The 20914-nt window shown below is 46.0% G+C and overlaps 1 protein-coding gene across 3 annotated transcripts in view; it reads left to right on the top strand.

Moving 5' to 3' along the window:
- The window catches only part of SNPH (syntaphilin), a 57943-nt gene extending 40414 nt beyond the window's left edge, over positions 1-17529 (top strand). The window contains exons 3-6 of one of the 3 annotated variants that reach the window (XM_042461578.1): positions 414-504; positions 4335-4442; positions 13787-13936; positions 15054-17529. In XM_042461578.1, the coding sequence (XP_042317512.1) occupies positions 461-504; positions 4335-4442; positions 13787-13936; positions 15054-16296 (1545 nt within the window). In that variant the 5' untranslated portion in view covers positions 414-460 and the 3' untranslated portion in view covers positions 16297-17529. Of the gene's footprint in view, positions 1-413; positions 505-4235; positions 4443-13786; positions 13937-15053 lie in introns of all 3 variants that reach the window. The other 2 variants (XM_042461577.1, XM_042461579.1) reach the window with 2 other exon arrangements.
- Positions 17530-20914: the final 3385 nt, after the last annotated feature.

Here is a 20914-nt window from a genome sequence, read left to right as displayed (position 1 = left end):
AGGGGCACGTAACTAAGGATCTCTAAAAGATGAAGCAAAAGAAAACAATGCCAAAGAACTTATAAAATTCTGGATGAGAGAGTCAGGGGGATCAGGGCTTCTTTTAGATGCTCTTGGGATGGACTAAGCTCTTGCTTTTTGCCACTCTACTCAGAGAAGGGGGTAGTTCCTTCTTTGACCTGTGGATAAGTCAACCGAGTCAAAGTCAATTTTTACTGAAATTTCTAGACTTATATATGAGTATAAGTGTAATACACAGTAAGTGCAATAAATACATAAATTTTTTTTTAATTAAAAATGTTGCATTCAAGAAGAAAAAATGTGAGCTCAAATCTCGCCCTCACAAGCTGGAAGTTGGAACTGGCCGGAGTGATTCTCACCATGCAATTCTTTTCTCTCTTTTTCCCTCCAAGCTGGAGTCGCCGTTGGCTCCACCACCCAGACCTGTGGTTCCATTGCTATGTCCCTGCCAGGAAGCCGAAGACCCTCGACGGGATCCCGAAGGTAAATACGGTTAAACTCCCCAATCTCATTTTGACAGTGTGGGGCTTCCCCACGGCCTATCTGTCCGCTCATAGCAAAGGCCCTTGCGCACCCGCAGCCTTGCCGCCTTGCACTCCACAAAGGCCTTGCTTGTATTGCATTCTGCAAAAAAAGCAATGGAATTGGCCACCAGACATAGGGCGATATGAGGCCATGTCTCTTTCCACATGCTTCAGGACGAGCGCAAAGCCAATCTGCCGCAGTGCCTTTTGGGGAACCATAGACACCTGCTCCCCCTTCAAGACAAGGAGGGAAGGGTGATTTCTCATGGCTTCCGCAAAGTTGCATGTCTGTTGCTAACACTCTAACACAGCATTTGCACTCCTGTCTACTTCTTGTGCATGTACAAGTGACTCACACAAGCCTCCATCGCAGTGACTAGTGCAGCTGAAAATCACACTTCTGTTCTGCACCATCAAAGGCAGATGTTTGGGGTGGGAGCTGAACACCAGGGGTTTCCATTAAGCCTTGAAGTTTTCAGGGAGCTTGCTATTTCCCTAATCTTTTCCAGGGCTGTGTTTCACCATATCCAAGCCATATAGAGATCAGTTATACGGAGCATAAAACTGAGAAACTGGAGCGTGTCCAAAGGAGGGCGACCAAAATGGTGAACATGTCCTATGAGGAATGACTTCGGAAGCTGGGGATGTTTAGCCTGGAGAAGAGATAGCCCTGTTTAAATACTTGAAAGGATGTCATATTGAGGAGAGAGCAAGCTTCTTTTCTGCTGCTCCAGAGACTAGGACCAGGAGCAATGGATGCAAGCTTCAGGAAAAGAGATTCCACCTCAACATTAGGAAGAACTTCCTGAGAGTAAGGGCTGTTCGACAGAGGACAGCACTCCTTCCTCGGAGTGTAGTGGAGTCTCCTTCTTTGGAGGTCTTTAAGCAGAGGCTGGATGGCCATCTGTCGGGGATGCTTTGATGGAGAGTTCCTGCATGGCAGGATGGGGTTGGACTGGATGGCCTTTGGGGTCTCTTCCAACTCTGTGATTCTATCATTCTATGAACTCCCTTGTTGAAACAGTTTCTACTGCTCCATTTCCAGGCACAATTCAAAGTTCTGGTTATGACTTCTAAAGCCCTGCATGGCTTAGGTTCACATGGCTTATGATACACAAATAGGATACAGGAGGAATTCAACCTTGCTAGACATACAGTCTCTGATGTATAAATAGGAGTTATAAATAATAGTCAAAGGAAAATTGGAAAGAGGAAGAGGTGAACTGGGAGATACAAGTTGAGTTTCCCTTATCCAGAATTCCCAAATATTCCAAAGCCCAAAAATGTTTTCTTCGGTGGCTGAGATAGTGCCACCTTTGCTTTCTGATGGTTCAGTGCACTCAAACTTTGTTTCATGCACTAAAATATTGTATAAAATTACGTTCAGGCTATGTGTTTAAAATGCTTGTGAAACATAGATGAATTTTGTATTTAGACTTGGGTCCCATCCTATTTGCATTATGTCCATATATGCAAATACAGATATTCTAAAATCCAAAACACTTCTGATCCCGGGCATTTTGGTTAAGGGAGATGCAACCTGTATCTGAAATCCTGTGCCATGTGAACATGCCCTGATCTCCAGGGTTATATAGTCTAGCGCTCAAACCATTACACCCCGCTGGCTCTTTTAGTTTGAACTTTAAAGGAACTTTGGTAAATGCTATCCCCAAAATAGATTCAGAACCATGGATGGCACCTTTAAGGCTGAAATAAAACCCAACAGATAGACCACATCATTGACACAGAAGCCCTCAGGCACTTCTGAAGGAGGTAAATTTAGGTGTAACATACTAGTTTGGCAACAGAGCAAAACTAATCTGCTGAGCTTATGCCATTCCTTTCCCAGGGGGCTTGCAAGAAATAACAAGCAGAAGAGCCCTCATTGAGATGACCTATTTCTGAGACTCCATCAAACTCTTTCCATCTCCATCTCTGCATCCTGCCTGCATTGTGTTACAGCCCCAGAAAGCTAAGGAAAGGGGAAGAAGATACAATAGAAAATGGTATCCCCAGTATGTTCATTCTGTGTTGGAATGCAATTGCTGTTTTAGAGCAACGCTGCAAGTTTCAGCCTGTATGAAATCAAGCAATTGCCATATATTAAATCCTGCCAGCATGGGTTACCTTTGCTGGAAATGTCCTGGCTCCCAACCAAGGAATCCTGCAGTTTAGTGACTGTGGAAAAGAAGGAGATGGCTTTAGTTCACATGTGAGCTTAAACTCCCTTTGTGGCTTTACTGAGTATAGTTCTGAATTGAAAATATTATTGTTCTGTAGATCCTGAAAAGTTCCCAGTGAATCTCAGCAACTTAAAATCAAGCTGTATAGCAAAGACAATAAGGCATAGCAAAGATAAAATACAGTCGGCCCTTGGTATACACTAGGGTTTGGTTCCAAGAGACCAAAATCCATTGATGCTCCAGTCCCATTATATGCTGTGATGTAGTAAAATGGTATCCGTTATAGAAAATGGCAAAATAAGGATTTGTTTTTTGGATTTTATTAAAGCAGTGGGTAGTGGAATCCATGGATTTGGAATCTGTGGGTACGGAGGTCCAACTGTACCATTACAGAACTCAGCCAGTGCTTAAGTGGCAGCAATAAAATGGACCAAAATAATTCTTCAGTCAAAGGTCAAGAGAATAAAGGCAGTTCAACCTGGCATTAAAAACAGAAGAGGGTAGAAGCTTGGTAAGCATAGTTTTTTGTGGGTTTTTCGGGCTAAGTGGCCATGTTCTAGAAGAATTTATTCCTGGTGTTTGCTTGCATCTGTGGCTGGCATCTTCAGAAGATGCCAGCCACAGATGCAGGTGAAATGTCAGGAATAAACTCTTCTAGAACCTGGCCACAATAGCCTGAAAAACCCACAAAAAACTATGGATGCTGGCCACTAAAGCCTTTGACTTCACCATGGTAAGCATGCTTAGGGAGGACATTCTTTAACCAAGGTGACTCCGCAAACAAGACCCTTTTGGTGAAAGGGCTGCTGCTCTCATCTGTGGAGGCCTTTTCCCCAGATGTTGTTGGGAGCAGTAGTGTGTCACCTGCCATTAGGGCATCACCTGGTGTGGTCTGCACACCCTTTCCCAGGAAGATCTGGAGCCCTCCATTCTTGTGCTTGTCTGCACAAGTATCCCACTGAGGCACTTGGCATGTCCGTCACTGTTATCTGAGGTCAGAATGAGGTTCCCACCCATGTGATTGTCATTGGTCATCTTGTTCTGATTTAAGAAGCACGCTAGCCGTCGTGGCAGCAGATATATTGGGCAGCCGGATGCCCATGCAGACCACTGCCCTGGCACAGGAATGGAGGGCAGGTAAACCAGGGAAGATTTGCACAGCTGTGAGGTCTCAGTTGCCACCCCAAAGTGAACCTGGGCTTGAGCGGGTGCATTTCAACAGCAAATCTGGCAGGGACGATGATGTGGGAGGGTGGGTGAAGGGGGTGAGAGGATGCCCAGAGAGCCTGCTGGGGAGGGTAGGATTGGCCTTAGGATCTCACAGCGCCCTCCTCAGGCCTGCCTTTGCTACTGCTTCACTAACCTATTTGCAGCGACAGCTTTTGCCATGTTCCAGTTTGAACCCCTGCCTGTTTGTTCTTGTCCTTTTATTTTCTTTCTTTTTCTTCTTCTTCTTCCTGTCTTGTGTATCTCTGTGTTTCTTTCCTTGGTGGTTTGTATTCTAAAGTCGTGAGTTTTATGGAAGGAGTGGCTTTGCCTCGTTCTTTAAGTCTGCCACAGCCCCTGCCACTCCGACCGAGAAACAGCCTCTTCTTCCTGCCTCCAGGCGTCCCTCCCCACCAGTGAGCATGCGGGACACCTACGGCACCTCCTCGCTCAGCAGCAGCAGCAACTCCGGCTCCTGCAAGGGCAGCGACAGCAGCCCCACCCCAAGGTAACCCTGGGCTCCTGGCATGGCCCTCCTCCGCTTCCACCACTGCCTCCACCAGAGGGCACCCTGGAGCTCCTGATAGGCCCTCTGCTTCCTCCACTGTCGCCACCAGAGGGCACCCTTGAGCTCCTGGCAAGGGTCTTCTCTGCTTCCTCCACTGTCGCCACCAGAGGGTACCCTTGAGCTCCTGGCAAGGGTCTTCTCTGCTTCCTCCACTGTTGCCACCAGAGGGCACCCTTGAGCTCCTGATAGGCCCTCTGCTTCCTCCACTGTCACCACCAGAGGGCACCCTTGAGCTCTTGGCAAGGGTGTTCTCTGCATCCTCGACTGTCGCCACCAGAGGGCACCTTTGAGCTCCTGGCAAGGGTATTCTCTGCTTCCTCCACTGTCACCAGCAGAGGGCACCCTTGAGCTCCCGATAGGCCCTCTGCTTCCTCCACTGTCGCCACCAGAGGGCACCCTTGAGCTCCCGATAGGCCCTCTGCTTCCTCCACTGTCGCCACCAAAGGGCACCCTTGAGCTCCTGGCAAGGGTCTTCTCTGCTACTGGCAGTCACCAGCAGATGCAACCCTTGAGCTCCTGATAAGCCCTCTGCTTCCTCCACTGTCGCCATCAAGGGCAGACCCTTGAGCTCCTGCAAGGGTCTTCTCTGCTTCCTTCCTCCCTGTCGCCACCAGAGGGTACCCTTGAGCTCCTGGCAAGGGTCTTCTCTCTTCCCCCTCACTGTCGCCACCAAGGGTACCCTTGAGCTCCTGGCAAGGTCTTCTCTGCTTCCCTCCACTTCACCACCAGAGGGCACCCTTGAGCTCCGTAGGCAGGGTGTTCTCTGCATCCTCGACTGTCCGACACCAAGGGGACCTTTGAGCTCCCTGGCAAGGGTATTCCTCGCTTCCTCCACTGTCACCAGCAAAGGGCACCCTTTGAGCTCCCGAGTAGGCCCTCCTCTGCTTCTCCACTGTCGCCACCAGAGCAGAGGAACACCTTGAGCTCCCGATAGGCCCCTCTGCTTCCTCCACGTTGCCCCAAAAGGGCACCCTTTGAGCTCCTGGCAAGGGTCTTCTCTGCTGTCCTCCACTGCACCAGCAGAGGGCACCTTGAGCTCCTGATAGCCCTCTGCTTCCCTCCACTGTCGGCCATCAAAGGGCACCCTTGAGCTCTGGCAAGGGTCTTCTCTCTTGCTTCCTCCACTGTCCGCCACCAGAGGGCAACCCTTGAGCTCCTGGCAAAGGTCTCCTTGCTTATCAACTGTTCACCACCAGAGGCACCCTTGAGCTCCCGATAAGCCCTCTGCTTCCTCCACTGTCGCCACCAGAGGCACCCTTGAGCTCCCGATAAGCCCTCTGCTTCCTCCACTGTCGCCATCAAAGGGCACCCTTGAGCTCCTGGCAAGGGTCTCCTTGCTTTCTCCACTGTCACCACCAGAGGGCACCCTTGAGCTTCCAAAGAAAAGCCAGCAGAGAATGGCCTCTTGCCACGAAGCTATCTGGCTGCCATTTTGTTTCCTACCAGGATTCTAACAGAGACTGGCATCCTGTAGCGACTTACATGGCATAAGCACATCTTACACATGTATAAGTCCCTTTCTAGATGAGGTGCAGAGGGTTAATAGTAGTAGTAGTAGTAATAATAATAATAATAATATTGTCTTGCCTTTTTCCCAGCTCTGGAAATAGGGCAGCTTGTACAGGTTAAAACAGGTACAGGTTACATCTCCCTTATCCAAAAATGATTGGGACCAGAAGTGTTTTGGATTTCGGAGTTTTTCAAATTTGGAATATTTGCATATTTGTTGCTGTCGATGCGTGCCTTCAAGGCGTTTCCGATTTATGGGGACCCTAAGGCAAACCTATCATGGGTTTTTCTTGGACAAATTTGTTCAGAGGATGTTTGCCATTGCTTTCCTCTGAGGCTGAGAGCATGCGACTTGCCCAAGGTCAACCAATGAGTATTTATGGCTAAGTGGGGATTTGAACCCTGGTCTTAAGAGTCATAGTCCAACAATCAAACCCCTATGCCATGCTGGCTCTCATATATTTGCGCATACATCATGAGATATCTTGAGATGGGACCCAAGTCTAAATATGACATTCACATACATTCATTTTCATTTCATATACAGCCGCCCTTCCTTTCTTGCAGACTTGAGGTCCCTGGTCTCGAATATTCACGGAGGGGTGACCTCTGTTATTTCCAATGGGGCACGCCCCTGCAGTTAATTTTATACACAATGTTTTCAATAATTCTGTGTATGAAATAGTGTGTGTGTGTGTGTGTGTGTATGTATGTACACTGAACCGTCAGAAAACAAAGGTGTCACTAACTCAGCCCTCCGTGTGAACAATTTTGTATTTCGGAATTCCAGAAAAAGGGGACTCAACCTGAACAGCTATAAAATTCGTATCATAGAAAAATTTTAAAATACAACTAAACTAACAACAGCATTAAAGGCAGCTAAAAGTAAGACCATTAAAAAGAAGACAACAGACAAATGGTACAGCATATTCTGAAAGGCCTCTTTACCTTGAGCACTCAGCTGTCAAAGGATAGGAGCATTCAGCCTACAGAAGGAAAAGCGGGAGCGCATCAGTCTAACATATCCAGGAAGGGAGTTCCAGAAACAGGGAACAGCCACCAAGAAAGCCCTCTCCTTGTTCCCACCGCCTTTACCACTGACAGAGAGAAGGGTCTCCCCAAAATATAAGCAGGACCTAATATAGATCAATACAGCCCTTTAGACAATCTAGACCTGGGCCTTGCGTTCACTTGCCCTTGCGCTCCATCCAAAAGTCTCCCACTTTATTCCACTTTGGCCAGACCTCACCTGGAAGACAGTCCAGTTCAAGAAGAATATTGGCAAGCTGAAACACATCCAGAGAAGGGCAACCAAGGCCGCATTCACACCAGCGTTTTTGTGATGATTCGATGGTGCAATACCGAATCAAAGTTCCCACTACGTTTACCCCGATCAAATCTCTCCGTGGCAATTTAAACCTGATGAGGTTCACATTACCATTTGTACTGATTTAAAATGGAGCCATCATTTCGCCTGTTCTCTCTCTCTCTCTCTTTTTTTAACACTGTCAATTAAATGATGCACAATCTACATCTGGCTGTTTGGCCAATACCTCCCCCCCCCCCCCCCCCGCCGGTCAGCCTCGAAGGATGGCAATGGCAAGCCCCTCAAACAACCCTTAGCAAGAAACCCTGGGATAAGTCATCCTTGGGGGAGCCACACTCTATCCACCATAATAATATAATCTTTCAGCAATATAATATGTGTGCAAGAGCTTTAGTTTGCACCAACTTGGGAGCAGAGTCCGGTGTGGTTTTATTTCTTGGGTAAGAGGAAAAACGACCCCTAATCCACTGATAAGGTTGTTGTTGTTTTTAAATGTCAGGCAAATCATGTGCAACTTTGTCATACTGATGACACAAGTATTTAAAGATGCAGTCTACTGTGGCCATGAATAGCAAATGTGTGCATAAGCTGTCTATTTTTTTTAAATGCACCATCCAATGATGTTCCCAGGAGAACCCCTCCCTGGCTTTGGTGGGCTCTGGGAATCAGACATCAGTGCGGATCAGGGGACTAAAATCACTGGCAGAAGAGGAAAAAAGGCAGACTGTCCATTAAAGAGACCACTTTCCAAAGTATGGGAAGTTTGAATCCAGTGCATTTCTGGAGCTGCTTTTTTCACTCCCGCAAACGAGTGCCAAGAGGGAAAAACAATGGCACTCTTGGCTGGCAGGGAGAGAGCAAAGTGAGGGGCCCCTGCACGTTAAACCCTCCTGAATGGGATCAGGAGCAAGTTCCCATTGGCAGCAACCCCATAAAACCCGGTGTTTTGGAAAAGAAACAGGGGAAAACTCAATCTTGGAAAAACTGGGTTAAGAGGGATTTGTGCCGGCCCCCCTTGAATTCAGGATGAGAAAAACTGGTGCAAGTGTAAACAACCTCCTTTTTAAACTGGTTTGCAAACTGATTTATAACATAGTGTGAACAGCCCCCAAGAAGGTCTGGAGACCAAGCCTTATGGGGAACAGTTGAGGGAGAGGGGCACGTATCGTTCGGAGAAGAGAAGGCCCAGTGGTGACATTGATAGCCATCTTTAATATCTCAAGGGGTGTCATGTAGAAGATGGAGTCAGCTTGTTTGCCTCTGCTCTGGGGTAACGCAATTCCCCCAACCGAGCTAAAATTGTGACTGCACTTTACAAATGCCATCACAGATAGAGCTGGAGACCTGCGCCCGTCTGCTACCAAAAGGGGGGATTTCGATGCCTAGGATTTTTGTGACTCGCCCGAGGTCACCCAGCAGATTTCCATGGCTGAGTGGGGATTCAAACCCTGGCCTCCAGAGCTGCAGTCCAACTCCACCGCTGCACCATGCTGGCTTCTGTAGTAAAGAATGCTCACAGTCTTTCTCATCCGCCACAAGAAATTGGTGTTTTGACACCCTGTCGAGAAACTGTTTAACTGCCACAACTTCTTTCTGAATTTTGGGACTTTTTCACACACAAAAAAAATCATTGTAAAAAACCTTATGCATAGTTTTTGTGGGTTTTTCAGGCTATGTGGCCATGTTCTCAAAAAGTTTCTTAAGAAACTCTTCTAGAACATGGCCACATAGCCCCAAAAACCCACAAAAAACTATGGATGCCGGCCATGAAAGCCTTCGACTTCACAAACCTTATGTAAACTGCACATGCCCCGTGGCCTGAATCCTATGAATGTTCCTAACTAGAGTAGACCCACTGAATCAGTGGGATGCATGTATGTGTGGAGTCAACATTCAGCAATGGATTCCACTGGTTTACTCTGTTTGGGACGAGCCATTGGATTCTGAGCACTGGAAGAAATTTCAAGAGCAAACTTCTCCCAGTTCTTTTTTATTTATTATACAAATAGTATACAAGTAATACTACACACTCTTACCACATAAAGACATAACACATAACAACCTAAAAACATACATTAAACATACCATCAAAGACAAATTACAACCAGTCTTCCTGTTCACAACATCCATAACCTAGTAACTGTTATACTGAATTAACATTATCTATTTCCAGAATTATTGCTTAGTGATCCTATAAGTTACTATAACATAACTCCCTGTATAATCCAGTTTGCTTTAATAGAGAAAAAATAGACTCCCAGTTCTTTTGAAAGGCAATGCTAGAGAGACATTTGCTCCTTCAAAGACATCGCCGTGTTAGTCTGGAAAATCAGTATTCAGAGGGATCTTGCAGGACATTTGAGACTGACTGAAAGATAGATGTTGGTAACATGCGTTTTGGTAGACTTGAGCCTACTTCCACATGCATCTGAGGAAGTAGGTGCAAGTCTATGAAAGCTCATGCTACCAACTTCTATCTCCTAATCTTTATTATTATTATTATTATTATTAACCTTTATTTATGAAGCGCTGTAAATTTACACAGCGCTGTACATGCAATCTTTTTAGTTAGACAGTTCCCTGCCCTCGGGCTTACAATCTAAAAAGACATGACACAGAAGGAGAAGGGAGTGGTGGAGGGAAAGGGTAAGAGGTCCAGCAGTTCCTCTCAACCTCCGAGGCCTGGACCAAGGCAGATGGACTGGAGGGAGGGCTTGGCTTCAAAATGGAAGGTTAATCATTATCCAGGGAAAATACATACTCACAAGTAGGATAATACATATACAATACATAGCAATACAGGAAATGGATCGATAAACAGGCAACAAAAGAACATCAGATAGTAAGCGACAATTACGCTTTGTTTACAAACATATCAGAGGAACTGATGGGAACCAGACAGACCAGTGGTCTAGTAAGGCTTCTTTTATGGCACCATCAGTACCTACATTCCAGTATTTTCAAAAGCCACAAAAGTTCAGCCATAAAATGAGTACCCAGACTGTTGGGGGCAAATTAGCTTACTTGCTAATTAGCTTACTTGCTGTTCACCGCTATGATCTTTGGAATAGCGGTATATAAATAAAACAAATTATTATTATTATTATTAAAACTCCCAACAGCTTTTTCAAGCCAGCCTTCAGAAACATGAGAGTTCCTGTTCAGAAAGGGCATTTTGCTGTCCAGCCATACAAAAGCCAAGCCATTTGTCTTTGTTCTGGACACGTCTACTCATGTTGTCAAAGAAAATCTTCCAGAATAGCTTACAGTAAAGTGAAACCCACAAAATCAATACATATCTTTAAATAACCGTAAGAGGTTTTTAGATGAAATCAACAGCAGAAAAACTGAATATGCTCCTAATCATCAAAGGTGGAAGTCTGATGCCTAAAATGGCTGGGAAAGTTTAAAAATCTTCACCTGGTGCCGAAAGAACAGACAGAATGTCAGGTTTCATTGAGAAAGCACCTTGTAAACAGAATCCTATCACCAAAAGGCCCTACTTCCCAGCCAGCTGTTTCCATAATGGCATCTGCTTCTTAAAATGCAAGTCTGGGGAAGCTTCTGTGGGGATGGGCCATCCGACATGCACTCTGGTTGGGGTAACAAAGACGGAGTTGCCTAGTAGGGACCACCAGTCCAGAAAGAGACCTGGCTAGGTTGCTTATGTATGTGTTTTTAGAGCAGAGCAGCCCCAGATCCTGTGGGTTTTTTGGTCCATTCAGAGCAGGAAGAGTGAGGAGGGGGGACACAGTCACAAATGACTGACCCCTGGTATGCAGCAAAATGCTCTCAAATGAAATACAGTGGACCTCGGTATCCATGGGGAGATCCATTCCAGACTCCCTCACGGATACCAAAATCTGTGGATGCTCAAGCCCATGTTGTCCCCAATGGTGAAGTCCCATTGTCCTTAATGGTGGTGCAGCTGCGTGTGTGCATCACCACTGGAGACAATGGGGACTGTCCCTAATGGTGGCACGGCCACATGCACATGCCACCATTGGGGACAACACAGGTTTGCCGTGCACAGATGCTCAAATCCATGGATGGCAAATCCTTGGCTACTGAGGTCCCACTGTAGTAAATGTTGTGAGGGCCTGTCTATTGTGAGCACAGCTGGCACCTACCCTTCCAAATCTCAGTTCTACAGGCTGAGGAGAGTAGCACAAGAAACAGTCACACACACACACACACACACACACATATATATATATATATATACACACACAGTTGGCCTTCACATTTCTGGCTTTGACTTTTGCAGATTTGATTATTTGTGGTTTTGATTAATATGTTCTCTCTAGGAATCTCTAGATCTTCCAGGACAACTCTGCTGGAAGTTGACCATACAATTGTGCCAGAGAACCTATATGTTCCTACGGGGAAAACACTTCTCTAGGCATTTGTAGGTCCTCCAACATGATTCTATGATCAACTTTGGGCAAATGTCGACTATAGAGTTGCACTGGAGGACCTGGAGATTCCTACATAGGTTTAGATAAAAAGAATCGTGTTTATTTGCAGTTTTTCCACATTCACAGGGGCCATTCATCCCTAACCCCAGCGAATGTAGAGGGACCGTGTATATGTATATACACACACCCTCAAAGTCTCACAAGAGGAGGACCCCTTGCAAGAGTTCCAGTCTTCCATGCCATCTCCTATAGGTCTGCTTCACATGTACTGATCAGAGTCATAGTATCATACAGTTGGAAGGGACGCCAAGGGCTATCTTGCCATGCAGGATTACACAACTAAAATGCTTTTGAAAGACAACTGTCCAATTTAGACCTCCAAGAAGGAGAGCCCCACCATCCACCCTGGCAAACCTATTCTATGATTCTACTGTTCAACCACTCTTGACAGTCAAAAAGGTCTCCGTCACATTTAGGTGGAGCCTCATTTCTTGCCATTTCAGTCCATTGGTTCTTGTTCTGGTCTCTGGAGTAGCAGAAAACAAGTTTGCTCCATCTTCAGTATGACATCCCATCAGGTATTTATATATGGTCCATTCTGCCATTTGAAAGACCCGAGAAACCCAACTTCTTTCTTTCAGTTAGTCTCAAATGTGCCACAAGATCCTTTTGTATTCCAGACTTTGCATATCCCAAACTAATATGGCTGTGTCTGAATTTTAGCTGTGTGTTTAAGATCCTTGTTTCGCCCTCTTCCCTTGAAGATAGTCCAGGTTAGTAGGCATGGATAAATATATAAAGGGTGCTAGGAAGTGTGGAAGTTAGCACATCAGCTCTGCCAATTGACACATATCTTGCAAGAATATGGAGGCATCGGTTGTAAATGTCTGTCTAACTCCTGCCACCTGCCAACCCTCTGTATCCCTCCATTTGCTATGCAATTTGTCTGCTATATATTGCTATGTTATAGTCCACCAACCCACCCACCCTGGGCAAAAGGCACCATAAAAGCATCCAATGCAACCAGGTGTTGTTCTTATCTCTTCTCTCTGGGTTTGGGGATAGAAATCTAGGTGACACCGGCAAGGGGTTTTGAACAAAGCACAGTTTAAGCTCAAAGTTAACCTAACCTAACAGCTAACCTAACAACCAGGGTACCTGGTACCAGCAAGAAGTGCTGGTTCTGAAGTCTATGGAGCAGTGAATTCATTATGGGTTTTTAAGGAGATTTCCAAGGTGCTCAACCTTCTCTCCCAAACAGATTCAGCTTCTTGGGTAGCTCTTTGGAATTGGGACAATCCAAATAATGAGTTACATTTCCAAAAACAGCAATGAGTCATGGGAAGGCATTCGTTTTTAAAAGCGACTTCCCAACCTCTATGCAAAAAATGCACGTTCCTGCCCCAAAGATCTGGTAATATTATTTTCAACAGTTGCAGAAGAAGCCACACAGGAGGGGAGTGAAAGGAGAGATGTGAGGGTCATGCCATAGACCTTGGTCTGCATTGCAGAAATAATGCAATTTGACACCACTTTAACTGTCATGGCTGAATGCTAGGGGATTGTGGGATTTGTAGTTTGGTGAGCGATTTAGCATTCTCTGTCAGAGGGCTCTGTTGCCACAACAAAGTACAGTTCCCAGAATTCCATAGGATGGGACCATGGTAGTTAGAGCAGTGTCAAGCTGCATTGTTTTGCAGTGCCGATGTAGCTGTAGCGTTGTCAGGGACCCCAAGAGGCATCCAAACCAACCTCCTGTGCCAGCCCAGGAATCCACAGCTAAACCATCCTTGGCAAGAATTCAGCCTCTTCTTTCAAAACCTCCGATACAGTGATGAAGGTGAACCAGTTAATGCAGTCAAAAAGGGGCTGTGTATGCCTAAGCTTCCACTAACCCTGCAGGAGCAATGTGGACCGTAAATCATAGGGCCTTTCAACCCACAAACGTTTCCTAGATCTTTTACTGAAATGGTCACTTAGTGTCAGCGAGGTCAGAATGTGGGGACTGAGGTCTTCACTTCTCTTTCCAGACGTCCCGTCAAGTATATGCTGTGCAGTGACAACCATGGGATCAAGCCCCCTACTCCTGAACAGTACTTGACCCCTCTCCAGCAGAAGGAGGTCTGCATTCGGCACCTGAGAGCCCGGCTGAGAGACACCCACGAGCGGCTGCAGGACAGGTCAGTATCTGGCTTCCTTTGCATTCAGGGCAGGAGGGGGTTGAGGTTCAGCTAGCCACCCCTGGGCAAGATATCATCATCATCATCATCTTGCCTTTTCTGGAAATTGAGACTCAAAGCGGCTTACCACAATTTAAAAATTTGTTTTAAAAACTTTTTTTAATTTATTTTTTATTTCAAACTACAAATAGAGCTATACTACAACTAGAGCATTACAAATACAAAAAGTTAAAATAACAAAACACGTGCCAAAAATAAACAAGAAAGAAAATGAAATAGGAATACAGGATTAAGATAAAAAGGAAAGCACAAATAGAAAGCACAACCCTGCCCCAAAAGAGACAAAAAAGAAAAACACCAATCCATCTCCTCACATCCTATCTTCAAACATCTCTACATCAAATGTAGACTTAAAAAACAATGACTTCCTTTGCCTCCAGATGTGTTCTCCAAATATTCCATTGTAAGTCTTCATCATATTCTTACCAATTATTAATTCTGTCCATCCTACACTTCTATGAAATCTCTAAACTCTTGTTTTACTTTGATAACTATAAAATCCTGTAACATATACGCAAATATTTTGATGATTTTCTAAGTAATGTTCATGTGTTATATACATGCTATTTTGTATCCGTACACATCAACAATTCTGTTCGTAAGTATCTATATGTAATAAAAATCCAAAAAATACAAAAGTTAACAAACAGTTGTCGTTGCCATTGTGCCTTCAAATCGTTTCCGACTTCAAGCAACCCTAAGGCAAACCTATCATGGGGTTTTTCTGGCAAGTTTCTTCAGAGGGGGATTGCCATGGCTTTGAGAGCTGGACAATGACTCTAAAGATCAGGGTTTGAATCCCATCTTGGCTATGTAAACCCACTCTGTGATCTTGGGCACGTCACATGCTCTCATCCTCAGGTGATGGCCATGGCAAACCCCCTCTGAAGAAACTTGCCAAGAAACCCCCATGATTGGTTTATCTTGGGTTGCCATAAATTGGAAATGACTTAACACAATAACAACAACAAAACAAACATTTGGATTTGTTTTTAGTATGGAATAGATACAGAACAGGGGAAAGAGCAGTGACTGTCTGCCTGTGTGTCTTCCACAGAGATGCCGAGATTGAAGACCTCAAGACCCAGTTGTCCAGGATGCAGGAGGACTGGATTGAGGAGGAGTGCCATCGGGTAGAAGCCCAGCTGGCCCTGAAGGAAGCCAGGAAGGAGATCAAGCAGCTCAAGCAGGTCATCGACACAGTCAAGAACAACCTGATTGAGAAAGACAAAGGCCTCCAGAAATACTTTGTGGACATCAACATCCAGAACAAGAAACTGGAGACGCTGTTGCACAGCATGGAGGTTGCCCAGGATGGAACGGTCAAAGAAGAGGGGGCGGCCGAATCAGCAGGTGGCTCTCCGGCCCGATCCCTTACCCGCAGCTCCACTTACACCAAGCTGAGTGACCAAGGTGCCACCGACAGAAATATTGGTGGCTCCCAGACCATCTCAGTGGGGGATGCGGGAGACAGTGGTTTCGCTGCAGCAGATGACTCCTTGAGCCGGACAGATTTGTTGGACCAGAGCAGCCTCCTGTCCTCGGGTGTGGACTGCGGCACAGATGAAGCCTCCCTGCGGACCAACTCCACCCTGGGGTCCCGGGTCCCGACCAGCTCCACCTACGAGAAACTGATGGGGTCCCAGCAGAGCGTAGAAGCTGCCGTTCAAGCCAGCTGCATGCAGGAGCAAGCCATACAGACGGACGCTGTGCCTTATGAGCCAGATCTTGACACCATCTTAGAAAAGGTCATGCAATCCCAATCCCAGTCGGCCTGGAGCTATGAAATTGAGGATGCAACAGAGGCAAATTACTCTGAGGCTCAGGCTCAAGAGCTCCCAGGGACCACAAATGTAGCAGCCAACAACCCCAGCTCAGCTGTTTTCATCAACGCTGGGGAAGAGGGTGAAAATCCCAATGGAGAGCTGGATTCTCCAACAGTCCCCAGATCAACCAACAACCCTGCTGTTCACCAGCCTTCAAGCACAAGCCAGTCGGTGAGCATCATCTGTGCCCCAGAAGAGGAGGAGACTGAAACTGGTCCAGCGGGGCCTTCGACATCATCCGCGCTGGAACCCAAAACATACTGGAGCCGCCATTTCATTGTGGATCTTTTGGCCGTGGTCGTTCCTGCAGTGCCGACGGTGGCCTGGCTGTGCCGATCCCAGAGGCGGCAGGGGCAACCCATCTACAACATCAGCTCCCTCCTCCGAGGCTGTTGCACGGTGGCTCTGCACTCCATCCGCAAAATCAGCTGCCGTTCCGTAGCCAGCCCCGGGGGCACCTGCTCCCAGCCATGATCTCCATTCCCATCCAGGCCGCCAGTTGCGTCGCACGCACATGAGACGAGTTTATGGGGAGGGGGAGGAAGAGAGCCCAGATTTTGCTGACCATTGATTGTAAATTCCATTCACGCACTTGCAACGTTTGGGTTGTTGATCTTTTTATAAAAAAGATACAGTTGGATTTTATTTATTTATGGGCAACTTGAGATTTCTGACCGGCTGCATCTTGATTTATGCAAATAACTGGGGAGAGGGAATGACAGTTTCTGAAGCTGCAACAGGGTGACGGCGGATTTTTTTTCTAGGCAGCCATAATGGACGAGGGCAACCTTCCGCGCCCTGCTAAAGGATGTCTACTTGGTGGTACAGCTCTTGGGAACTGTCCTGACCTTTCACTTGAGGAGAGGTACAATAATTTTTCCTAAACTGCTGGATGAGCCAATCTCCCTCTCTCATCTTTCCATTGCAAGTGTGCTGTAGACATTTTGAAATAAGCCCCCTGCAAGCTTGGCTCCTTTCTTTCCCTTCATCTACTCTTCTCATCTGCCAACCCTGACTGGGTATCCACATTGCACAATGATACCACTTTAGCTACTGTGCTCCATCCTAGAGAAGTCTGGCATTTCTAGTTAGATGAAGTGAGGTATGTAAGATTATCCACTAGATGAATGCAAAGTTGCTTACCAGAATACAAATTCCATAGGATGAAGCCGTGGAATTTAAAAAGTCCTAGAACTGTGCCATGTGTGGTTGCATCCTGAGTCTACCTCATCCTCACTCAGCCATCACTTTCTCTGCTCTTGCTCTGTTTTATCACACTTCTTTTCCTTACAGGATGGTCCTCCATATGGTGCTGGACTGTAATTGCCATCAGCCCCAGAGCCACTGTAGTTTATGGGAGTAATGATGATGGAAGCTGCAGTATAGCAACATCTGCAGAGCCAGAAATTTCCCCCTTCCCTACCTTGCAAGGTCAGCTGTGCCGGAACAGCAAGGAGGAAGACAGGAGCATTGCCTGTTAATGGCAGGATATATCTTCATCCACCGACAGCTTATAATCTATCCATCTGTCAAAGTTTAGTAAGTTATTTGGGTTTTTAAAAAAGTAATTAGTTATAGTTCCAAAAAAATCCCTCAAAAGTACAGAGGCTATTCCTCTTTAACTATAAAAGTTACAAAAAGGAAATTATTCCATTTTGAGTTACAGTGGACCCTTGTTAACCCTGGGGTTTGGTTCCAGGATCCACTGTGGATCAAGTCCCATTAAATGCAATGGCATAACAAAATGATGCCCTGTATACAAAATGACAAAATTAAGGTTTGTGAATTGGAAATTATACTTTCTTTGAATATTTTTAAGCTGTGGATGCTTGAATCTGTGGATAAAATATCCATTGAAAAGGAGGGCTGGCTGTACAATAATAATGTAACCAAAGATCCTACCTGATCTTGGATCCTAAGCAAGGTCAATTTTGGTTACTCCTTGGATGGGAGACTGTCAAAGAATACCAGGTGCTGTAGGCTAGATTCTAGAGGAAGGAACTGGCAAAACCACCTCTGAGTATTCCTTGCCTAAGAAAAACCTGTGAAATTCATTGGGTCACCATGAGTTAACAGGTGACTTGAAGGCACATATGCATGTGTGCATGCATAGAGAGAGAGAGAGAGAGAGTTGTGTTTAACTAGTTAACTTCTAAGCTCTACTATCTATCAATCCATCCATCCATATATCTCGTTATCATTAATGAGACGGTGGTGAACAACTGCTGTTTGGGTTAGATGATGCCAGGATAGGTGACCCAGTGTTCTGAGGATTGTGTCAATTTCCACAATCCACCAAGCAGTCCTAAAGTGGCAAGGACCACTCCAGCTCCTTAGCCCATATATGCCTACAGTTTCATGCCACATCTTTGTTCCGCAAAGCCTTACACCCATGCATCTCTGACTGTGTCAAGGAGCGGTCTGTTAATGCCGTAGTCATACATGGTACCTCTTTTTTCAAGTTAATGTCCCTCCTTTACATCTCACCTGCTGGGTACATGTCTAAAAATCACCCACGAGCAGCAGATGGATTGTTTTATTTGGCATAGTTACTGAGATATCCGAGGCACTCTTTCTCTCCCACCTTTGGCAACTTGCTTAGTAGACCTTGGACCTTTCTGGTCTAAGCAGTCTAGCAGCTAAGCTGCCCTTTTTGGAGAACATCAAATGAACAAGTCACACCACTTTGATTTTGTCCCCTGGGAACAATCCATGCCAGCTTCAGCGTCATTTTGTGGGTAATTGGAAGAGAGTTCATATGCTATAAAATGATTACTAGGCAGATAATTGCTAGGAGAAGCAACATATATAGCCTCTCAGTTGTATAGGAGTCCTGGTGGTGATCTGCCATTATTTTCATTTTATTTTATTAGAATTTAAGACTCAGGCCCACCGCCAAAATCATAGCCTCAGCTGTGAATTTACTTTTCAGAAGGCTTTTCAAAGCTGCATGTTGTAAGCCTCCATGGGTCCCATGCTGGAAGAAAAGTGGTGTGGATATCTCTATCTATCTATCTATCTATCTATCTATCTATCTATCTATCTATCTTTCTACATACCTACCCACCCCTCTGTCCATCCAAGCTATTTACACTAATGAGCCAGAGCTTGTTAGGGAAGGCTGTGCTGTCTCAGCAACACTCCCCTCCAAATTCCACATCTTCCAGGGCTAAATGTTCAGGTATCCTTGCCTCAAGTGAAACCCTGACTCTTTTAAGTTCCTATAACACAATAACTTCCCTAACTTCTCAGTGTGGCTCTCTGCAGAAAGCAAAATGTAAGCAGGAGAATGCCAAGGATATGCAACCTTTGACTTGAAAAAAAAATGCCCAGTTTGAGTGTGGACTCACTTTGACTTATATTCTTTACCCGATCTCCAAAGAAGAGGGAGTTGAAGAAAACAGAGAGAGGATTCGGCAGCTCGGCCTCCTTCCCCATTGAAGAGTGTTGTGGAATGTAGTGGATCACGATTGTGGTATGCAAAACAAAATCACCTTTTGACGACCACGGAAATGTCACTTGTCCCTATCCCCCCACCACCACTATCCCCAAACATGTTCATGAGACTTTTTGAACTTTGTGTTCTGCCCCTGGCTCTGCCAACTGGGAAAGAAAAACGGTGTGGTTTTAATGCCACACTCCTTGGACGCTGATCCAGCGAAGATGCCTTGGCAGAGAATGAGAGAAGCCAGATATATACCTCGGATAGCGCAACCTGCTGTGCCCCCACCCATCCACCCCTGTCCCGGGGGCTGCAGTGAAGAAGTCCTTAAGTTCGTTCTGTCTCGCTTTGCACTATGTTCACTTTTGGCAAACTTGAACCCTACTGGACGAATGTTCTGGCTGAAGCCCTCCTCAGGTGGTTGCACGTTCTATTGGCCAGCGCTCTTTAGTCTTGCTGGCCAGAAAAATTCCCTTATGGAACTGAAGAGGCAAAGCAGGGCACCTGGACGATGCCATCTCTCCCTGTTCTGCCAGCTGCTTCTTTCACTGGTCCTACAAGCTTTGGAGAAAAACCGAAAGGCTAACAGCTTGAGGCATCCTTTGGTGACTTGAGTTGAAACATGGCACGGTTTTGGTCATTGGGGAGAAAGTGCATGTGAGGAGCAGCAATAAGAAGTAAAATGAGGGCATTGCCCCCCAAATAAAAATTCTGCCCTCCCCATGAAATGTTCCTTCAGCCCCCACATTTCCCGCTTTGCAGTAACTTAAAACTAGAGTTGAGCTTTGAGAAATAGATTTTAAGGTATCTGGGGGAAAAAGAGCAAATGGCAAAAAGTGTCCATGGAAAAGTGAACACAGCAAATATGAAAGTCCTGAGTATTAGCGCAGGCTCACTCTTTGCAATGCTAGAAATTTGGGGACTGAAGGAAAATATCATTGCAAGGCAGAATTTTATTTGGGAGGGGACACACACTCATTTTGCTCCCCTCTCCATCTACAATCACATGCCTAGAGATGGCTCCATCTGATGGATTTCCAACAGCATCATTTCTGCACTGCTAAGAAGGCAGGTGGGGTTGGTTTCTTTTGTGTGTTTTCACAGGGATTTGAGTTGCAGGAAGTTACTGGCACAAGAGAATGAATCAGGGGAAGACAAAGTGTGCCTTTAGGCCTGCTATGACCCCGAAGGCAGTTTTTGTGCACAAACGCCCTCCAAAATCTTGAGACCATCCTTTTCCTGACCTTAAAAATGGGGGGTACATTGCAATTTTTGGAAGCATTCAGGAGCAGTGGTTTCGTTAGAGTTTGTGTCACCCCAGTGTGGTGCCTCATGCTGTCAACCCCAGGTTGTCTGGCACACATCCCAGATGCTCCTCTATGCCAGGCAGACCAGTGGGGTGAAATGCTACTGCCGCATGGCAGCCTTTTCCATACTCAAGACCCATAAAGAGCTGCCAGGCAACAGCAGCATCCCACCCCTACCAGCGGCTACTTCCCATGGATGGCAGAGGTGCCCCGGCTGGTGGATGGGATGACCAGAGGGGTCTTGGAACAGATGGCAGCAATTACCCCACCAGCTGTTCATGCCTCTCTGAGGTGTCACCTAGTGTGGTCCACACACCCCATACCCCCCTGGTGACATCCCTGT

This window comes from Sceloporus undulatus, chromosome 4, assembly GCF_019175285.1.
Source record: "Sceloporus undulatus isolate JIND9_A2432 ecotype Alabama chromosome 4, SceUnd_v1.1, whole genome shotgun sequence".
In the NCBI taxonomy this organism is placed as follows: Eukaryota; Metazoa; Chordata; class Lepidosauria; order Squamata; family Phrynosomatidae; genus Sceloporus; species Sceloporus undulatus.
The sequence above is the reverse complement of the archived record's forward strand: the minus strand, read 5'-3'. Positions and strand labels throughout refer to the sequence as shown.